This window comes from Antechinus flavipes, chromosome 2 (genome assembly GCF_016432865.1).
Source record: "Antechinus flavipes isolate AdamAnt ecotype Samford, QLD, Australia chromosome 2, AdamAnt_v2, whole genome shotgun sequence".
NCBI lineage: Eukaryota > Metazoa > Chordata > Mammalia > Dasyuromorphia > Dasyuridae > Antechinus > Antechinus flavipes.
In genome coordinates, this window is record NC_067399.1 from 419,945,336 (window position 1) to 419,965,509 (window position 20,174).

At 34.3% G+C, this 20,174-nt stretch overlaps 1 protein-coding gene across 4 annotated transcripts in view; it reads left to right on the forward strand.

The window, feature by feature from the left end:
- Positions 1–20,174, forward strand: part of TENM2 (teneurin transmembrane protein 2) — a 1,239,558-nt gene that overhangs the window by 537,502 nt on the left and 681,882 nt on the right. For 2 of the 4 annotated variants that reach the window (XM_051978862.1, XM_051978865.1), the window contains exon 1: positions 16,750–16,844. The exons of the other annotated variants lie outside the window; for them this stretch is intronic. In XM_051978862.1, coding sequence (XP_051834822.1) covers positions 16,799–16,844 — 46 coding nt within the window. In that variant the 5' untranslated portion in view covers positions 16,750–16,798. Of the gene's footprint in view, positions 1–16,749; positions 16,845–20,174 lie in introns of those variants that run through there. 4 annotated transcript variants of the gene reach the window in all.

The following is a 20,174-nucleotide window of genomic DNA, read 5'->3' on the forward strand; positions in this document are numbered from 1 at the left end:
GAAATATTAACCAACTGCACTGAGAATGGAATCATTTAGCAGCTTCCTGAAAGACCATCTCTATCTTTTAGTTTTATATATTGACATGTTAAATGGCAAACATGAAAATTTTATATTTAACCAAATTTAGTGCAGATTTGTTCTTTGTTCATATTTCGACAGTGTTCCTTCATTATGTGAGAAACTCACACATATAGCGCTGGAAGGCCTATTGAAGGCCACCTTCCATTTCCCAGTTTTACAAGTGAGGGAAGTGAAATTCAAGAAGTGAAGTGATTTCCCTGCGGTCACACAAATTCTAAATAACAGATCTGGGACTTGACTTCACAATTGTGATTATACATGCAGTCATCTCTTTCGCAACACTCTGCCTCATGGACATGCTGATTTTTCTGAGATATCTCTCTCTTTTTCTGTCTCTATCTCTCTGTCTCCTTCTGTCTTTGTCTGTCTCTGTGTCTCTAGCTATTTCTCACTATCTCTGTCTCTTTTTCTCTCTGTTTCTCTCTCCTTCCTCATATCACACACATATGTATGTCTATCTCTCTCAAAGTTTTTGCCTTCTTCTCATTGTTTTGTCTTGTGGACAACACAGGGAGTCATTATACACTTAATATTCCAAGTATTGTAGTATTCCTTACACTGAGTGATTGTTGATTTGGAAGCCACTAGCATCTGTCACCTGGAAACAGACTGAAGAGGGGAAGTTTTAATCAGTTGGCATGCTTTTTCTCAGTATCCCCAAGAGGCAATTCTTGCTTTTTACTCCTAAGAATAATAAATCCCTCTATGACATGATCAGGTTTCAATAACTCCCTGAATCAGCAAACATAACTGACTCCAAACTTATTATGGTGCTGAGGAGCTAAATTCAGGACAGTACATTGGAAGTGACACAGTGGCTTCTGAATGTAAAACATTGAGCACCCCTTTCAACTTTCTACAGTGAAGAAAAAACGAAACCCCTGAAGGTCATTTTTTTTCCTTTAAAAAAGTCAGCTATTCTGATATCACACTGGCATTTCTTCCACAGCCCTATGTTTGGGGACCCCCTAATGGTTAAACTCACTCAAGCAGAGGCAAAATTTTTAAAAATCATCCTTATTAAATTTTCTAAGCATGTATTTTTAATTTTCTCTTTCTCCTGTCTCCATCTCTCAGACTTAGAGTCATTTTGTTTCTCTCATCTGTTTCCAGATCACTTGAGTTACAACCAATCAGATAGGAGGAAAATTAGATTTTAATGGAATATTTTATTTTCATTGCTTAATTGATTTAATTGCAAGGTTCCATTTCAGACTGGTGGTAATGCACAGATTTTCAGTCAAATATAGAAAAGCTCCCATTTTTCTGTGTTTTACAATGACAAACATAACTGAACATAAACCTTCATTTTAAAATCATAGATTAAAAGTAGGAAACACTATTACTTACTGATAGAATTTGGTTTTATGCAAACAATTTTATCAGTTGCTCTTCCATAGCATCAACATTTTATTTCTAAATACAATTCTGCATATTTTCATTTGGATTGTGCTGATTTTATATTTTGTACATAAATGTTTTTACAATATATAAAAGGTGGTATATTTGTGTCTGTGATTATATGATCTTATGTGCATATATGTACATGCATATATGTGTGTGTATGCAGTTCCTTGGGGCTTCTGCTTAGCTAGCAGGAAGAGTGATTTCAGTCAGCACATAAGCCACAGGAGGCCAATAAGCCATTCTGAGATCTTTCAAGTCATACCATGTTGGCAGTAGCAGCTGGGTGCCTGGCTAGTCATTCCACTGTCTCTTTCTGAGTTTCATCCATCACTTCATCTGTTTGAAATTCTAGTTGCTGCTGGAATTGGCCCATTTCACAACTTGGCATTTTTGCTTTTTCTGTCACCAAAATTGATAACAGCTCTGGCATACTACTACTACAAACATAATAGCTAGAATTTATATAGTACTTTAAATATCTTATTTCATTTTATTGTGACAGCAACACTGGGAGTTAGGTACTACTATTAGACTCATTTATAGTAGAAGTAACTTAAGCAGAAAGACTTTAAGTGACTTGACCAGCATTATATATAGGTAGGTGGTAAAGTAAAAAAGTAGGAAGCTGAATTTGAATTTAGGTCCATCTTGCTGACTACTCTTTTCTGTCACTATCAGAAAAGAGCAATTCAGTGTGAGGCTTTCCTCCATTTATTTGGTAATATTCACTTCTGCATAATCCATCTGGTAATCTGTACCCAGCTTTTCTGTTTTTACTGTTATCTTAATATTATTTTAATCTCATATATTTATATTTTTAATATATAGTTAGAAAATATAGTTTTATATTAAGCAAGATATTAGCAAGTGAAAATCTATTTTTCTATTTAAGATTAGATGACAAGATTTTGTTATCTTATTTACTTCACTATATTCAAGAATGTCATTGTATAAATATCTGAAAGTTTCTCTTCATCTCAAGATAAATCCCAATTTTTTTTTTTTTTGCCAAGACGGGAATAAATTAAAGACAAATGTAGTAAAAGTGTGCCTGACAAATATGGAAATATGTTTAGAAGAATTGCACATGTTTAACCTATCTTATTTAACCTATGTCTTGAGGAGAGGAGAGAGGGCAGGGAGAAAGAAAAATTTGGAACATAAGGTTTTGCAAAGGTGAATGTTGAAAAATTTCTTTGCGTGTATTTGGAAAAATAAAATAAAATACTATTGGGGGAAGACAAAGACAGTTAATTGACTTAAAGATTATATTTTCTAATTTCATTTTTCAATTTGATCAAATTCTATTAAAATTAACTCTCTTCTATATCTAGAATACTTTGCTTGTCAAGGTGAAGAGTGGTGAACCAAATTTATATAAGATACAGCACCTGTCTTCAGGGAGTTTACAATCTGGGGGGAGGGGAGAGGATTACAAGTAAACTAATAATTATAATACTTATCAAGTTCTTGAGAGAAGTATAAACAAAGAGCTTTTTAAATAGCCAGGAGGAAAGGCCATTAACCTATGGAGAAAATCAAAACAGGGTTTGAGGAGAAGGTGCATTGAATTCAACTTTAAAGGATATGGAGCAAATAAGAGAGATTGTGGGAGTAAAGATTTTTGATCATTAAAGCAAATCATACTAATAATTCCTCATGTAATTGAGTTTTACTTGGGCTTCAAAACAGTGATCCTTGGCTTGTACTAAAATTAGACTCTCTTCCTTGCCTTTAATCATTGCTGTGCATATATTGAAGACAAAAATGAGAAGAGAGTTACTTTATTTAGTTTCTCCGTGTTCAATTTGAAGGATGATCCATCCCTATATCAACATTACATGGAACTTCCCAGAAGTCCATTGAAGTTGAAACATAGGCTAAATATGTTTAGAGCTTTACTATAACTCAAAATTCTAGCTTCTTCATTAAGATCATGTGATCAAATATGGATTTCAAAACATAATTTGTGATCCACTACAGAATCACTGTGCTTTCAATGAAGCGGATACAAGTATTAGTGAAGATACATTCTCAAGACAATATTTAGTATAGGGTTAGATTTTTGATAGTCTCTTCTTGTAACTAAATAGATGGCAAGACAGTTTGCTGACTGCAATTTTAATTTTGAGTTTTACTGAATTAGAAATTCAATTTTTCTTGCCTCCCACATGTATTCTTCTTTTCTTTTGTGTAGTCTTTCTCAGTAGCAGCTAAACAGTCATTCAAGTCAAAATGTCTATAAAGAAAAAAAAAAAGTATTGTTTATGTAGCTGATAGCTAAATGATGAAGAGTCATTCTGTTCTAAAATGTGTAAAAATCATTTGTAAGAATTTAATCTGACTGTTAGTAGAAATCAGTTTCTGTACTAAAAGGTGGGTGTTTTCGTGCTTCAAATTGATATTTGCTCTTTAAAAGAGCAGATGTGTAGATGTACATGTGGGCAGTCCGCATGAGTAGGAATGCATGGGATCAGTGTTCTGAAAGTGTCTGAGACAGGTGCAAGCCATCCCCTCCTCCATTGTGTGTTGATTGTCCATGCCTCATCAAAAATATAGATGGTTGGATATTAGTAGCCTGAAAAACTGAAATATCAGCAAAATCATCTTTAAAATCTTAGGCTGTATAGCCAGTTCTATTTAAAAATGAAAAGGGAAATAGAAAAGCACAGTAATATAATTATATTATGCCTATGGGCATATGCATATATACATACACATATATTTGTGGGTGTATATAAGAATGTAAGTAAACACTTATTATCCTTACCTAGGAGAATGTAACCTCTTTGAAGGTAGGGAACAAATGGGATTTTTTTCCTTTGAAATCCCTATAAAACAGCATAATGCCTTGCATATAGTAAGTGAAATAGATTCTTGTTGAATTGAATAAAGAAAATAAAGTTGGTTAAAGTTATTAGTTAGTATTTTAATTACTTAATTAGTAAATTGGTAATTAATCAATACATAATATTTACTAAGCGTTTGCTTAGTAAGTACTAGGCACTGGGAATGTAAAGACAAAAATGGAGTATCACCTGTCTACAGGGAATCTACCTTTTTCTGGAAAGCTGCAACACATGCATAAGTAAGTAAATGGCCAAATATATGCAAAGTAACATAAAGTTATTTAAAGAGAGAGAGAGAGAGAGAGAGAGAGAGAGAGAGAGAGAGAGAGAGAGAGAGAGAGAAAGAGAGAGAGAGAGTGAGTGTGTACTAATAATCCAGGGGATCAAGAAAGATCTCTAGGTATCCGGTGACATCAGAACTGAGTTTAGGGAAGAAAGTGTGAATCCTGTGAGGTAGATATGAATAAGAAATACATTCCTGCAAGGACACTAAATGAGGAATTGAATGTGGGAACCACTCCTTAAATAGCTAGTTTATCTAGATCTCTGTATGTGAAAAAGAGTAACCTGATATGAATAGAAAGGCAAATAGAATCCAAATTATGGAGGGATTTAAAATAACAGGCTAGGTGTTTTGTATTTCATCCTTAGAGGCAAAGCTCATGTTTTATTGTGCAGCCACTTCAGTTGTATCCAACTTTTTGTGACCCCATTTGCAATTTTCTTAGCAGAGATCATTTTGGAGTAGTTTGCCATTTCCTTCTCCAGCTCATTTTAAAAATGGGGAAAGTGAACCAGAGTTAAGTGACTCACCTGGAGTCATAAAGCTTAGTGTCTAAGGCCAGACAGATTTGAACTTAGGAAAATGAGGCTTCCTGACTCCAGGTCTAGCACGCTAACTACTGAGCTCTCTAACTGCCTAAAACATATGGATACTAAAAACAATTGGAAACCAAAGGCATGTTTAAAAGGCTTATTTTTATTTTCCTCAGAGAAATTCAATAAGGTTATAGAACAACGAAAGGAAAAAATTTTCCTTATTATAATGCTATTATCATCAATATAACTGGTTTTAGTTGCATGGTCACATAATAAATTTAACCACCCTAAATGAATTCTAATATGCTATATGTTAATGCACAATTCTGAAGAACTAGTCTAATTAGTAGCATGAGATTTAGAACTGAAAGTGACCTTAAAAATCATGTAGGTTCTCATTTTACAGATGAAGAAACTGAGGCTGAGAGATCACACTGATAATAAGTACCAGTGGTGGGACTTGAATACAAGTCCATTAACTCCAAATTTAGTACCTTTCAAGTACACCAAATTATACTTCCTATACAATAATATTGTGAAACTGCTTATATAATTTTACACAACTTATATAATTAGTTAGCTTAAAGTGTCAGTGATTAAAATGTAATCTTTTTGAATGAAACTACTTAACTATACCTTATCACAAAATGATGGAACACATTCACTTCACACATTCACTTCACAATATGGTTTAGGGAATAACAATACTTATTGTCTCAGTTCTGCTCCTTATTGACTCATCTCATACCCTTTTAGCAACGAAAACATCCAAGAATTTTTTTAATAGGCTGAAAGTAATCTAATCACCATCAATAGTGTAACTGTCACTAGATCTTAGAACCTCAGAATTCCAGACTTCTTCCTTAGCCCACTTCTGTAATTCTAGATGTCAAGAAAAGACATGTCTTCCCTCCATAGTTACAGAATTAGCTGCCAAAACAGGGATGAAAGAAATGTCTTAGATGATAACTAAACATAAAAATTTTTATCCCATTCTAGAGAAATCAGAGGTGATGTCCAAAATACAAAAACTGTATTAATATGCCAGATATTATTGCAAAAATGAGGACAAGGAGGAGAGTGTTAGGCTTTATTCCTACTGTGAACAGATTAAGCAGACACCAATTTACACCTCATTGTTAAGAGTAACTGATTTTTCCATAAGTGAGACTACATTTACATGTTTCGTAATTAAACCAAAGGAGAAAAAAATGACTATTTTCCCCACCACAAATCATGAATCAAATATTTTATGTTAAATGGGATTCAATATATATGAAAGCTATAAAATTATGATTCTCGTCATCATCATTATTAGCTTTGGGCTAACGTACCATCTTTTTCATAGTTTCACAAAGAAATTATTATTTACAGAATGAATTATTTACAGAAATTATTAGTTACAGCAAATAAGGATGGGCGATGGATGAGTGAGGGATGGAGTATGCATACTCTGAAAGAGATTGAAGTTGTGAACTCATGCAATGGAAGAAAACTCCGTTCAATTATCTAAAGCTTCCATTCATCGAAAATACATTGTTGTATAATGATAAAACAGAACTACAGTGACATCCAACAATCTAGCTCCTAATATTTTGCTTTTGGGGAGTTTTCATTTTTAGGAAAATTGAACATTAGGAACTCTAAGGACCAAAATCTTTTATTCTCCTCATTGTAGACTCTAGATGGACAAAAATACTTTTTTTTTTTTTTGGATGATGCTCTTTGCACAGCCACTATAAACCATTCAGTTACTGAGCGAAATAATAATTTGGAATAAGAAAGAGAATGAGATATGGGTGAAAGAGAGAAAATGATAATTTCACATGAGATTTTCACAAAGATTGATTGAGTCACCGAGGTAAAAGTGAAATCATTCTGGGTCATGTCACTTTCAAAATGACAAAAGTTATTTTTTAAAAAATTGTTAGCCAAATATGGCAGAATCACAGAAGGGTAGAGTTGGGAGGGACCTTAGTAGCCATGTTCAAAACTCTAATATAATACACATTATACCTCAGCCAATAAGTGGTTAGAAAAGTAGGTTGTAGAATGATTAGAGCACTTGCCCTGGAACCAGGAAGATCTGAGTTGAAATCCAGCCAGACACAGGAAATACACTTAATTTTTATCTACTTCATTTTTTCCAGCTACAAAAGGAGGAGAATAATGGTATCTTCTGCTTGGGATTGTTGTAAGGATCAAATGAAATATTAGTAAAGAGCTTCACATGTTGTTTGGCACATAGTAGGTGCTTCATAAATGTTTGTTCCTTCGTCATTCCCCTTTGGTCAAAGATATCTCAGTAAGGAGTATTTCCCAGTAAGATGGCCCTTTCACTAGGAACTCTATTCTACTTTTAGATAGTTCGAATTATTATAAGGATTTTTTGTTTATTTGTTTTTCTAATCTCAAGCTTGACTTTTCCTCACTGAAACTTCACTCATTGGTCCTAGGGGCCAAAAAAATAAAAATAAAAATAAAAACCAAGCTTAGTCCCTCTTCTATATGATAGCCTTGAAAAACAGTTGTTGTGTCCTTCCCAGTCTTTTTTTTCTCATGCTAAACTTGCTCTCTTATTCTCATATGGCATATATATATCTGACCCTTCATCATTGTGGTTGTCTTGCTAAGGGTATTCTTTTCTTTGGAAATGCTTATAGTACATTGTCCTTTGTGCATCCCCATGTGTGGTAGGGGATATGAAGAGCCTGATGTCCTCTGAGGGCTGCCATAATCCCATAAAGAACACAAACCATGGAACTGGGTTCCTATTTGAAACCAATAACTGGCTCTTTAATTTCTCCACAACCAATCAGGCTAATCACCCAGCTCTCTTTAAGGAGATAATAGAGAACCTTGTTGCAATACAGGGATGGTTATGGCATCAATTCTAATATACTGTGCCCCTTTCAGGCTCAGGGCTTTGACTCATAACACTTCCATATCAGACTTGACTATTGCTCATGTGAAATAGAAGAATAGGGCAATACAACCTCAAAGGATGAAAGGGTTTGGAAGCACTGCTCTTCCTACCTCCAGCCTAACTCACCTGAAATGAATCACTCTCAGATGATATCTCCTTCACTACCTGACCCTTTCCAGTCAAATGCTCAGCCATAGTGTGCAGAGAGGAAAAAGGAAAAGAAATGAGGGGGGAAAGAGATGGTTAATAAAGGAATAAGGAAGGAAAATTATTGATTTTTTTTCTGCCTCTAGAAATTGGCACATTTTGATCATTCAGTAGGTGTTTCTCACATTTGGTAAAAGAGTAACATCTCCAAACTATTATAATATTCATTTTTTTTTGCTGTAAATTACTGAAAATTCTAGCTATGGATGTGTGAGATTTATGGACATATTATCTTGTAAGTAGAAAGAAGAGTGGGCTTGGAGGATCTATATGATTTTGGGAAAATTACTAACTTCTTGTAATTGCATTTTCTTTATTAGTAAATATGAGTTTATTATTGTCTTTTATTATAATCCTTTAAATGGGTACCTACTTATTTCCCAAGTAGTGATCGCAGGATCATGGAATGTAAAATGCAGAGGGACCTTAGATATCATTTTAGTCCAGTTACCTAATTTACTAGCTTAGAGGCTAACAACATGAACAAAACTACCTAGACAATAGGAAACTAAAAAAAAAATCTAGTTCTGTGGAGTCATTGTAAACTTAACAATGCCATATATTTTGTGGATGAGATTTAAGGTGTTGTTGTGAAAGCAGGCATTTTAATTTTAAAGTTTACCTAACAGGCTAATCCTATTTGTGTGGTGTTAGATCATTAAGATAAGTTGCTGTGTGTTGTACTTCCAGGAACAGGTGCTATATTCTTCTGAAAGGTCTGACTAGGTCAACAGTTAAATAGGCAAGTTCAGGGCAGAAGTTCTTTTTGTTTCTAATGAATTTCAAAGAGTTATTTGGACATTAATGAACGTGATAATTCACTTAGTACTTTGAGTATACAAGGCATCCTATTAGTTATCTCACAAGCTAGTATTTATTGACCACTCAGTATATATATGATTTTGTGCTTAGGGCAACAGGAGTAAACTACGTCATTCCTTGAGCCCAGACAGGATCACTGGGCAAATTACAAAACAATGATCTGGCAGCCCTGTACCAATGTGGATTATAAAAGTGCCTAGCATCAGTCCTTTGGGGCAGAAAAATGTGAAAAAAACATGAAGAAGATAGAGGACCTTGATTTCTATAAACTCAAATGATTTCCTCTTAAGATCTTATTGATCTTTATATATCCTTCAGAAATCAGAGCTACCCACCCCCCATTTTACAAATAGAGAATCTGAGGAGGAGAGATTTGATGACTTACTGGTCAAGGATATATATTAAGACCATGGCAGTGCTGGGGCAAGTTCTTTGTACTGCCCTATGCTGCCTCTCAGTGGTATACATAAGCTTTCAGTTCTTTTCTTTATTACTTATTATGCTTTTTATAAGTCTACAATGACAAACAAAACAACGAGTCTTCTATTTTTAAGGAAAAACAAAACAGCAAATTGGATAAATTTTAAACAGTAATCACAGGAAGAATCATTTATTAACTTCTTATTACATGGATTTGCTCATTTATTTTATCTTTCACTCTTGTCCAAAAAAAAAAAAATCACGATTTATTTTAGCTTAGTGAAATTTGTATCAAATGGTATTCACATTTTTCAAAATAGTAAAAGACTAAAGTTTCAAGAATCAATGTGTGAAATGAACCATTGAATTGTTTTATTACATGCAAATTTAGGAATATACTTATCTTTCAAGACCTCAGTTTTCTCATCTGTAAAATGAGGAGGTTGTATTAGATGTTTAAGGACATTTCTAGCTCAAAAATTCTATTCTATTCTGGAATCATGAAATTTCTATCATTTAAGTTGATTGGCCTATGAAGTTTTCCATTTCTGTAACTTTTAAAAGAAAGAATTAAATTTGTGCTTAGAGAAATGATGAATGAGTTGGGACAACATGAGTGCAGATTTTATTGGTATTTCTTAAGAGTAGAATCATTAAATGTCATGCACTTCAAGATGTACCTTTGGACACACACTTTTCAGGAGTATACATTTGTTGTAACTACAATCATATTACACATTTTAGTTCATATCTCTCCTGAGCAGCTTTCAGAGGTTTTCAAATATTCAGCATCAGAAATTGCACTGTTTTATCCCAGATTTTACAAATAGCAGTCAGATTATTGTAAAACAGAACTATCTGATAAGTGAGGTTGTGAATTGCTTTTGTGATTGTCATAGGTAAGAGTATTGCAGAAGCTGGCAGATGCTGCGGCACATGGGTTACTGTAAAAATAAAACCTGTAGCCCTGAATGCTTTTCTGATGAATATGTTAGAAACTATGATCATTGTACAGCTTCTGCTCCGGTGCTTTCAAATGTTCTGTATTGAAAAACATCAGTAACAAGAACCAAATAGTTCACCAAAGCTTGTATTCAACTCAATGGAGAGGAAGGTGAATTCTTACTTAGAAAGTTTCACTGAGGCAAACACTATCCAGTCCACCAGGGGAAGCAGAAATTCAAAGCAACACAAGTGATTTTTTTTTCCTGATTTGCTTTCCATTTTTACTTTATGATTAGGCTGCTGCATCTTTGCTTTTCATTTAAGAAATGTGCTTGTTCTCACAGAAAAAAAAAAAAATCTGAGAACAGATAGGCCTGAATTCTGTTTCACAGAAAAAACTAAAAATGCCACAAAGTACTATTAATATAAAGAATTTTTACAAACATCATAATTTATTTTAATTGCTTAAATAAATTCTGATATAATATTTGATAAATTAATTTCAGAAAATGACTCATAAACCCAAAGACAATTCTTCATTGTCTATATTTTTTTCAAGTAAAATTTTGGACCCTGAATAATAATGGCCTTTGTTAAATGGATAGCTCATTAAAGGTTTCTTAAGCTTTCAAGCATCTTCTATCTTTGTGTATTCTTTTCATTAAAATAAATAAATAAATAAACAATCTTCCCCAGACAATTCCAGAGGTTGGAATTTCTAAGGGAATCAGGCAGAAGCATCACTGGTGTAGAAAATCTCATCTACATAGTCTCCCTCCCATACTCCCTTTACTCTCTCTTGAGAATGTTTTAATTGGTCCAGAAATCTCTTGAACTTTGCTTCCCAACCATTTTCCTCCTAAGGGAAAGCCAAGCCCCCATAAGACGTGTACCTATTCCAAGGCCAGTTTTGGTCCTAAGGGCAAGATGTTCAAGTATTAAAGAAACACTTTCTCTGAAGAATAATTGTTGCTAGAACATTATAGAGTGTCATCCAAATTATATGTGGATCATCAGATTGAAAAAAAGCTAGAGATACAGCAATTATAAAGCTGAAAAGAGATTTAGAAATCATGTAATCCAACCCCATTGTTTTGTATTTAGAGAAAATGATATCTAAAGAGAATAAGGGGTCTGTTCAAGGTCACCTTGCTAGAAAATGTCACAAATGAGTCTCCATGCTTTTACCACTACCTTTTTTTGCAGACTGATAAGTGGAAGTGGCCTTAGACTTCCATTTATTCATTTTCCAGATGAGAAAATTGAGGTCCAGAAAAAAGAAAAACTCAACAATTGTCTTATGACTATACAGATAGTAGCAGATCCCAACATTCAGAATGCCTTGTCTAAGGTCACTTAGGAAATGGCAGAGCTAGGACTGATATCAGATCAAATAATTACAAATGAAGTAGTCTTTCCATTACACCACCATGATTATCACATCATTGTAATTCTCATTAATATATGAAAACTTAAATCACAATTCAAGAAACATACAATGATTTCATGTGGTAAAACAAGGCAGTATGTAATTAAACATATAGGAGATAGATGTTTCATTTGGAATCAGAAAGTCCTGTGTTCCAATCTAACTTCTTTTATAAGACAATTAGCTCTTCTTGGGCTCAACTTCTAAATCTGCGAAATCTGAATAATAGTTTGTTGTATCAAAATACATTTAGAGAGGACAATAAGATGGCCAATTTGGTGAGAGTATAGAATTTGAGATGAAATATAATTAGGTATAAGACAATAAAGGTAAACAGAGTCACAAGTTTAGAGGTTCAAGAATGGAGCACAACATTTTAATTACATAGCTGTATGAGAGGGTTGGAAATTTGTTAATTAGCATATTTGACCTTGAAAAAAAATTAAAAGGGCTCTAAAGAAATCCATATATAGAATACTAAAGTTCTCAGTTCAAAAGGGATACTTGGCATTGAGACATAATGGATAGAGAGCTATTCTTAGAAACAGAAGAACTTGAATTCAAGACCTATATCTGACATCTACTAAATGTATGACTCTGAGCAGTTACTCTCAGTGCTTTAGGCTACTCTATAAAATAATTTTGCTGATGCTGACTTGAATCAGTAGAGGAAGTTACGTCTAGGTAATTTCCTCAAGGAATAAAATCATAGTTACAGGCCTTATTTTTATCATTGTAAAGAATTTTTTAAAATACAATAGAAATTATTTGAGTGAATTTTTCATTTTTCTTTCATTTTTCTTGGTATCATATCAAGAAAGGGTGATAGTTAAGAAGGGGTGTTAGAGATTATATAGTCCCATTCTGACTAGTATTCACTGTTATGAGTGATGACATCACTGTAATATTTTGTAAAAGGGCTCCTAGAGTCATGAATAGTTAGTTTTCCTTTCTTAGGAAGTAGCTTTGTGACAGTCTTATGGCCACTATTAATGATTAGGTGACAGCTTTTACTCCCCATTTGTTAAAAGAAGCTATCTGAATGAAACTTGTGAATGTCAAGAGATACCTCCCTACCCCCAAAAAAGTTGAATTTCTTCCAATCTTGATCAATAAAAAAATTCATTCTATTTTGTAACTTCTTGAGGAACATTCAGGATATTTAAAAATTTTAAATATAATTCTATACTTAAAACTTCATGGGATTGGAAGATGCACCAACCAACAGACTTTTTATTGAGCATCTCATATGTCTAAGGCATTGTGCTAAATGTTTTGGTACAGAGATGTATAGCTACTGTACTGATGAAGCTTAGAGTCTACTTGGACAGATGAGCCACATACATTAAATGAGAATTAACAAGATAACCTAAATCAAGTATATTACTGATTTTACCTACATAGGAGGTATATTGAGTATATTGTGTTCCATCTATAACTTAAAGTCTTAGATAATTGAAGCTCAGAAAAGTTAAGTAACTTGCCCATGACTGAACAGCTAGTAAGTGTCAGGGGTAGGAGCTGAACCAGTCTTCCTGATGCCAGTCCATCTATAATAACGTACTGCCTCCTAACAATCTAAGATGTGATATAATTATATAAAATAAGGATAGGGATCTTTTGTATGAGAAACTCCCAGTTAAGAAAATGCAGTTTGTGACACCTCAGAAACTATCGATTTACAGAATACCTAGAATACTGAGAAATTATATAATCTGTCCAGGATCACATAGTCAGGAAATGCCAGAAAACAAAATTTGAACCCAGCACCTCCTGACTTCAAAGCCAAATATAACAGTATAACATATAGCCTCTCAATGCTGTAAGATAAGTATACATTAAGTCCCAAATTAGTAATGTGCACATAAAGCTTTAAAAAAGATAAAAGATAGAATATTCTTTTTTTTTGGTCTTTCTTTTCTAAGATAGGCGAGTTGGAGAAGGTGAAGGATCTGGGACTTTGGTTGAACTTTGATTAAAAAGTGAGATTTAAATAAATAGGAAAATTAGAAACTAAGGCATCATAGAAATGGAATGAAAGAAATATTTCCTTGAGGAAATATGAGTAGGACCAGTTTAACTCAAATGGAAGTTCTGAATAAGGTAATAGTAGGATCAAAGTTGCAAATGCCATTTGGTGCCAAATTTTGGAGGGCCTTAAATTTTAAGATGAAGCATTTGAACTTTATTCTTTAGGAACAGTGAAGTTTTTGAAGATGAAGAGGAGACTGATTAAAAAATTTTTAATCAGTCTGTCAACAGATATCAGGGAGTAACCTAATCAAATGAGAGCATTAGGAAGATTAGTGGATGAAAGGGCAGAAAAAAGGTCAAGAAACCAGTTAGAAAACTATTATATAGGCATGAGGTTATTAGCTTTTGGCCTGGGAAGTTAATGTTGGAATAATAAAGAAGAAAGGTATAAAATAGTAAGAAGAAATTATTAAAAGGATTTGGAAGTGACTGAATAAAAAAAAAACTAAGGAAAGACTTAACTAGGATTTTCAAGTTTCAATCATGAGTAACTTGAAAACCACTGACCAGTAGAGTAGACTTGAAAGGGGAGTTGGTTTTAGTGAAAAAGATAAGTTTTCTTTTAGACCTACTGAATTTTGGGTGCCAGCATGATACAAAATAAAAAATACCTACTCAGAGATGAGGAATTGAAACTCAGCAGGAGGTCAGAGGGCGTAGATTCTTTAATCATCTTTGTAGAGATGATAAAACATTGAGTGTGTTCTAGTTTTCTTATGTTCTATTATGTGAACTGAGTATATTTGAGTGTTTTCCAGCAGAGGGAACTCCAAAAAAAAATCTGCCATCTGATATTTTGGGGCTGGACACCAAGAGAACTGACACATGTTTATTGTGTTGGCAAATCAGTGGAGAAACCAGAACCTGTTAAAGATAATCGTGAAATGTGGAAATGCTTTACTTCAACAGTTTCTGTGAATGTCTTTGTCATTGTCATATCCTTTCAATTCAATAAACACTTCGTGCTTTTGGTAAACTCAGTGCTTATCATTGCCTGGCACACAATAGGCATATTGATTGACTGTGATTAAGTGTTAGAATATACTTTGAAAATGATCTAGTCCAATCCTTTCATTTCACAGATGGGGAAACTGAGTCCCAGATCAAGTAACTTGTTTAAGATCACACAGGTCATAGTAAGCCAATATTTAAAATCAGATATTCTGACTTTTCCATGATAGCACATTGAAACTACAAACAAAAATTACCTTATGGCATTAGAATTATTTGATATTGATCATTAGTTGAAAGGGATGCCAGTATCCAGGCCTTGTATTGCTAGTACTAACCAATGCCATTTTTGCAAAAGTAAGAATGGAAAGAAGGCTATGATCTGTTATTTTAGCCAATGTCTTCATTTTATAAAAGGACTGAATTAAGAATATTAAATTTATATTGCTAGAGGTTATTATTTGAGACTTTTAGCTGGAAAATAATTTAGTTAGGCATTGTAGAAAAAGAAATAGAAATGGAAGGAAGTCAAACACAAGTTTGGAGCAGATTGAAAAGAAGAAAAAAATTCTTACTCTGTTTTAGAATTGCAACACAATTAAAATGACAGTAGAAATAGTGACTCAAAACTCAGTTGTTGGACTTCTAAAGAAAGCAAAGTCATTATCACTTTGGGGAGAAATATCAGAAACCATGTATTTTCTGGCTTTCCTCGACATCACCTTCCCTTATCCCTTCACTCCTCCTCCTCCTCCTCATACCTCCCACCACCCCATCCCCCTCATGTATAAACCCACATACCCAGAGCTTACTTTATCTTCAGTTACATAGTAAGGAGAGGGAAATACCTATAAAACGTACATCGGGAAACACAGGTTTTGCAAGTGCTAATATTTTGGTGGGGTTTTTTTAAAGTCAATTATCAAGACGAAGCATTTGTTCCTTCTTTTGTTTACCGGTGGCAGTTTGTCAGCAGTTATGATAAGTAGAGTTCCATCTGCCAGTAAAACTACATTGCAAATTGCTGTAGAAATTAGCAGCTTTCATTTTTGCCTACATAAATAAATATGCGAAATAAATTGCACATAAATGCATCCTTTAAAAAAATCACAGGTACGCTGCACAGTTAAATGCCAATCAGACAAAACCAGAGACACATTGTGATTATCTCAGTTTTCAAACCTGGAAGATACACGGATGTGTTGCTAAATGAGAGAGGCAGTATATCATGCTCGCTCAGATAAAAACAGAAGCTGCTAGACACTTTGGCTTTATTCTGAGAATCCCTTGGTTGAAAACCGTTCTATCTTTTTCTTCGAGCCCCCTTCCCTCCTCCCTCTCTCTCTCTCCCTTTCTCCTTCCCTTCTCTCTCTCTCTCTCTCTCTCTCTCTCTCTCTCTCTCTCTCTCTCTCTCTCTCTCTCTCCTCCCCCCCACTCCATCTCTCGCTTATGCACACTTCTCTCTCTCCCTCATCCTCATCGCGCTGTCTCTTTCCCTTGCTCATTGTTCTCTCTCTCTTCCTGTCTTTGATGCACATACGTTGTCACATTCCATTGACTCTCCCCTCTTCTCTGTTCTTACACTCCAGCCTAGTGGTGCTTTAGCCAGAGCGAGCAGCCTCTCAGGCGAGTTTTGGTCATGTGTGCAGCTCAGTTTGATCGAGCGTTCCTTTTCTGCCTTTTCACTCTTACAAAAGATTAAAAGGTGGCGTCACATTGTTCCCCTGCTCCTTCCCGCAGGAGCGACTTAAAAGGGACAACAAAAACCAATCACTTTCAATAATCATTTTCTTGCCGGAAAAAAAAAAAAAGGTGGAGGGGGGAGGTGGTGCTGCTGGTGGTGGAGGGGGGGTGGGCTTAGCTGTTGTAATTTGAGACTGGTGGTGAGGATTGGGAAGGCTAGAGATGCTTCATACTGCTAACAAGGGAAGGAAGCCTTCAACTGAGGCAGGTAAGACGTGTCTGAATCCGAGTGTTTTACCGGGTGGCTTTAGTTAAATCTCTGTTTTCATCGGTTTCTAATTGAGAAAGGCATCTGCCGCAGAAGACAGCCGAGACTCTCAGTCTGCTTCCTTTTGTTTAAGATATAAAGTACCTGTATTAATTTTGATGAATTGGAGCATGCAGCAAATTCAATTGAAAATAGATTTGTATAGCAGATGCATTTATACTGAATGATTTCTCCTCCTTTTTATATTAAGTGAGAGATGAGAAATGTGGTTCTGGTTATAGTGGGACTTTGCATTATGTTAAATTCCAAACACTTTCTCCTTAGGGAAAAGAAGGGGGGGTAGAATTTCTGATGTTAAAATTTCAACTCTAAGGCTTTAAACTGGGGAGACACCTGACATTTAGAAATGTTCGTGGAACTGAACTTTCAATATGTTATGACAATTTTTTCACTGGAGGTTTGTGCAGGGATAGAGTTTAAGTCTGTCTAGTGGGGTTTGTTTGCCTGGAATTTTGCTGGTTGAATAGCTAAATGCTCCTTAAGACCTCCTTTTAAACCTATGTCAGGTTGATGTTTCATAAATGGAGATTAAGTATTGCCCCATATGAAATATAAAGCTAAAATACAAACTATAGTATGTTTTAGAAAAGTAATGGACAAACAATTAGGATAGCTGATTTATGACAGTTTTCGGAGAACAGTCAACTCTAGAAGTACAGTTCACATCCATGTCTGGATTGTAAGCATCTCAGCGATTGAAAGGTGCTTATTATTAGCGTGTTATCTATGTGAACTTTGCTTTAGTTTTCTTAAGGAAAAAATAATCAAAGCATATACAAAATATATTACATATATATAATATATAGAAAAACAGACTTTCGATAAATCACACTTTTCAAAATATGCCCCTTTTGTGCACTACAAATGGGAGTTTCTACCTCTGTTTGATGGCATTTCTCCTTTAAAAAGGTTGAGAAAAAGAATTCAATGGCTTAAGTTAATTTCACATTCACAGGAAAGCAAAATGGGACACCTTCAAAATTGAGTGCAACTGCTGTTATTTGTTCTCAAAGTTTTTATTCCTGGTCTTCACTCATTTTGCTTCTTGCACCTTCTGTTTCAAAATTTATTGCCGGCTCGAGTGGACTGAGATTTGGGGATACAGAAAAGAGATTTCTCTAATCAGCAGGAGTTGTCCGTGTATATAGCAGAAATTCAGATCACAGATAAATGTCTTTCAGCCAGGTTTTAAGACTGGAGTTGAAATGTTGGGATCCATTTTAATGAGTTTATTTTTATTTTGAGGGACCTGTATTTTAAAAGTATGGTAGTAAATCAGTTCTGCTGGATCAGTACTAGAAAGGTGACTTCAGTTCCGACATGAGGTGTGATCACAAAGAACTGTCTCTACATTGTAGTCTTACTGAACTCTCTTACGATAGATCATAAAGGAGATATAGATTAAAATATTTATTTGCTAACTTTTTTTTGTTTTTCCCAAGTTTTCAGTTTTGCTCTTATCCTCCTCCCTCAGTGTGTCTCTGCTCTTTACCAGACCCTTTAATGGCATCTTCTGGGTGCAGCCCCTTGAATACATTTTTTAAAGGCTTGAAAAGTGCTCTCTTATGCCTGAGAGTAAAGACCAAGCTCCAGAGCAGACTGGCGAAGTAAAGTGTCTTTCATCATTGTACAGATTTGGTCTTTAATAGAAGTTCCTTCCAAGATCCCTATATGTAGACAGTAATAATAATTTTCCTGATATGAGGAATTAGAAGAGAAATGGCATGTACAAGAGGAGGGAACCATGATTACAGAATGATGTTGGGCATAATTACAGTGATTTATCGCGTTCTTGAATAATACCATATAAAGTTTTCTTAACTTAGGTGAAAACTTTGAAGAATCATTCTGGGCATTTTATAGTCAAATTCAGTCCTTTTAAAAAATATGCTTTCAGGCTCTGGCAATACATAAATATTTTGTGTTTTATCATTCCAAATGATCATGCTGAGTTTTTTAAAACAAATGGCGAGCAGTAGGAAAAATTATAATAAAAAGCTGTAAGAAACATCAATCAATCTTATATAATATCAATCTTTTATTGAAAGGACAATACCTTAGTGAGCAGAACAATAACATCGAAGTTGAATCTTGATTATATCCACATCACTTAAGTTGCTAATACCATCCATTGGTACACAGAAATATAGAGGCCAAACATCTGAAGATACTCAAATTGGGGCATAGTGGAGTAGGAGTTACGTCCATTGTAGACTGCAGGTCAGGTCAATTCTCATTTTGTTAGGCAGGTACTAATCAAACCTTTCTTTACACTAACTATATGATTCATAGAAAAAGCATTTTTCTGATTTTTCCAGTAGATGTTGCTGAAGAGCAAAGTAAAGATCATTTTTTGCAAGAAAAAGAAATGTATTAGGCTTATAAAAAGCCAAGGGGGAAAAATCCTACCCCTCAAACTCAGCTGATAACATTTTACATAATTTGTTAATTAATGCATAATACTGAGTCATGACAATTATTATGGACTCTTATTAAAACCTGAATTTGATTCTCAAATGATAAAATTGTTCTCTTTAGATCCTATACAATGTCTGTTTTGCTTTTTTTTTTTTTTCAGTTTTTAAAAATCAAGTTAACTGCACATTACTATTCAGAACATTTCATCCCTGAATACTAAAACCCTTTAACATGCAAATATGATGTCAGAGGAAGAACTGAAATAGAATACTCTTAGAAGAGTAATGATCAAACACATTATAAAAATATGCACCAGTTGCCAACATGTAATGAAATATTAAGAAATTAAAAGCATGCAACCTCTAAAGTAATAGAATTTCATTGCACTGAGACTGTTTTCCCACTGAATATTAAATGCTTAATAGATCTAACCGTAAAACAATTGAAAACCTACATGTTTGTCACTAAGGGGCTTTCATTAAATGATTTTTTAAAAACTAACCCAGTAGGATTTTTCTCAGAATAGGAAATATAATTAACATTAGAAAGTAATGTTAAGTGCAAAATTGCCAAAGACATAGGCCTTCATGAAGAAAGAAAAGGAAATAAGTTAGCAGATTTAAGGTTTAAGCACTAGAAACTGAGATGACCTATGCTGAAACTACTATGTTAGTAATCACTCTGATAAAATGACAAAGAAGTCCCAGAGGAGCAGAGGAATCTAGTACACAGACACTAACTGATGCAATTTCAGGCAACCACTGACCTCTATCTGTGGGAATATTTATTTTTGGAAATGATCAACTAACCGATTTCAGAGATGAAATACATTTTTTTCCAAAATGTAAAGAT